At 47.5% G+C, this 2,244-nt stretch overlaps 1 protein-coding gene across 1 annotated transcript; it reads left to right on the top strand.

The window, feature by feature from the left end:
• The first annotated feature begins 299 nt into the window (after window positions 1-299).
• LOC113006851 (growth arrest and DNA damage-inducible protein GADD45 beta) lies at window positions 300-1,962 on the top strand. Its single transcript, XM_026143060.1, has 4 exons — window positions 300-555; window positions 756-857; window positions 973-1,195; window positions 1,317-1,962. Exons 1-4 carry the CDS (start codon window positions 512-514, stop codon window positions 1,428-1,430), a joined length of 483 nt encoding a protein of 160 aa, XP_025998845.1. The 5' UTR covers window positions 300-511; the 3' UTR covers window positions 1,431-1,962.
• Window positions 1,963-2,244: the final 282 nt, after the last annotated feature.

The raw sequence follows: 2,244 nt of genomic DNA, 5'->3' as shown, positions 1-2,244 counted from the left end.
CAGTGGGGACGAGGGAGCGGGGGGGGACAGAGATCTGGAAATTCCTCCACTCATAAAGAAAAGCTGCCGGTAAACAAACCGAGAGAGAGGGACAGAGCGGCGAAAGAAGCGTAGGAAGAAAAGGAGGGAGAGAGCGGGGGATTCTCCGAAACCACCAACGTGGGATCACCAGCGTCTTCTGGCTCTCAGCAAATAGGCGCAGAGAACGGGGGATGTATTCATAGCGGCAAACCAATGAACGAACGAGAGGCTGGGCGTGGCCACGCCTACGGTCGCGAAGCAGTAATATAACAGAGAGTTTCGGCTGAGAGAGGCACAGTTTCTTTCTGCTCGCGGTCTCGCAGTAAACGGACTTGTTACTCAGTTAACGGACTCTGAAAGGACCTTTACACGATCTGGAATACCACTGTGTTTGGACGTTGTATCAGGAATTTCATAGTACAGCCGTATCCCCGCGCTGTGGATATTTCTTCTTATCCTGGATCTTGTGGATTATTTTACTGACTTCAACATGACTTTGGAAGAGGTCGTTGGATCAAACAGCACCGAAAAAAAGTAAGTTTCGGCTGTGTGTGATGCGCAATTACGCATTGGCACATTTGATCTGACATTACAGATCGCGTTCTAGTTGAGTTTATAATCCCGGCTTGTACTTTAAAGGTTGCATCTGCATGCTTATATGTAGACTTTAGAGTTGTTTGCCACAGTTTAGTCGTGTCGTTCGCACATTTCTAACCGCCTCCGCTTCTCTGCAGGATGGAGACGGTGAGTCAAGCTCTGGAGGAGCTACTGGTCGCTGCTCAGCAGCAGGATTGTCTCACGGTTGGAGTCTACGAGTCCGCCAAACTCATGAATGTGTAAGTATAAGTTTGATTTTCCTCACCTTAATTAACCACGCCAAAGCTTTTGATATGAGAAATATGTAATGACGCTGACATTAACCGGGTCTTTCACCTTCTGTCCCGCATGCAGAGACCCAGATAGCGTTGTACTGTGCATCCTCGCAACTGATGAGGAGGATGAAGACGACATAGCGCTGCAGATCCATTTCACGCTGTTGCAGGCTTTCTGCTGCGACAACGACATCAACATCCTGCGGGTGTCAGGCATGAGGCGGCTGGCTCAGCTGCTGAAGGAGGACACCGAGGACAGCAACAGCAATGAACCCCGGGATCTGCACTGCATTCTGGTCAATGTAAGTGTAAACTTGCTTTGAGCTACTCGAGAAATGATACAAGTTCATGATATTATACTCTTGTAAGTTTAAAAAAAATGTTTCCGAGAATCTAACCGTCCGTCCCCACCGTGTTTTGCAGAACCCTCAAGTGCAGCCTCTGCAGTGCCAAGCCCTGCAAGACGTCGGCAGTTTCTGTGAGGAGAGTCGATGCAGCAATCAGTGGGTGCCCTGCCTGGAGCTGCAAGATCGTTGACTGGAACCGGGCCAAGCCAAACCGAATCAGACCGCCGGGGAGCGGTGAGAAAAGAGTGAAAACAATCAAACCTGCGCAGAAGTAACGCGGTATGAGTTGTTGTGCTGTGCCGGACCGAGCCAAATCCGAGCCCGATGGGGGAGGTCTTTTTGTCCTCGTGGAGCACGTGAAACGTCGGTACTGGTAGTGGCTGTGGAAGCTGGACCAGACTGAGCAGGAAGTCTCAGTCATGGAGCTGCAGAGGGGGAAGTGAAGATGAAATACCAGGACTTGAGTGACGCAAATGGAGGTCACATGAACGAACTGAAGAGCTGCATGTAAAGCTCTCGACTATCTGCGCTGCAGGTGTGGCAGGTGTTCTGCTTACCTGTTTGCTGCACATGAACTTTTGTCATGATGTGATTTTACACACTGATGTATCTAAATACATTAAATATGAGTCTGCTTGATGTGATGGATTTGCCACAAGTGAGAAGTGAAACCACATTGTGACTTATTCTGTTTGGTCAATAAAGTTTTGATGGAAATATAATCGATTTTTGTGTGGTTCATCTAAAAGAAGTGTGTATGTATGAGTGTGGGTTTGTTTTACTACCTTAAAGGGGTCTTGTGTCATTTCTGAAGCATAGGAGGACAGTTCTGTCACAGAATCTAGAATTAATGTCTAGAAAAACTAGCATGCAGTGTTGGGTCCATCAACAAATTCTGGCCCCATAAGTTCCACAGGAAACTTATCAAGTTCTGCTTAAGGTCCTATATTTGTAGAAAGACAAATGGTTCTGGGTCCAGTTTGATTCTTATAATTTTTGTAGTC

Source organism: Astatotilapia calliptera, chromosome 15 (genome assembly GCF_900246225.1).
Source record: "Astatotilapia calliptera chromosome 15, fAstCal1.2, whole genome shotgun sequence".
NCBI classification, from domain to species: Eukaryota; Metazoa; Chordata; class Actinopteri; order Cichliformes; family Cichlidae; genus Astatotilapia; species Astatotilapia calliptera.
Note: the sequence above shows the minus strand (reverse complement) of the source record. Positions and strands in the feature narration are given on the sequence as shown.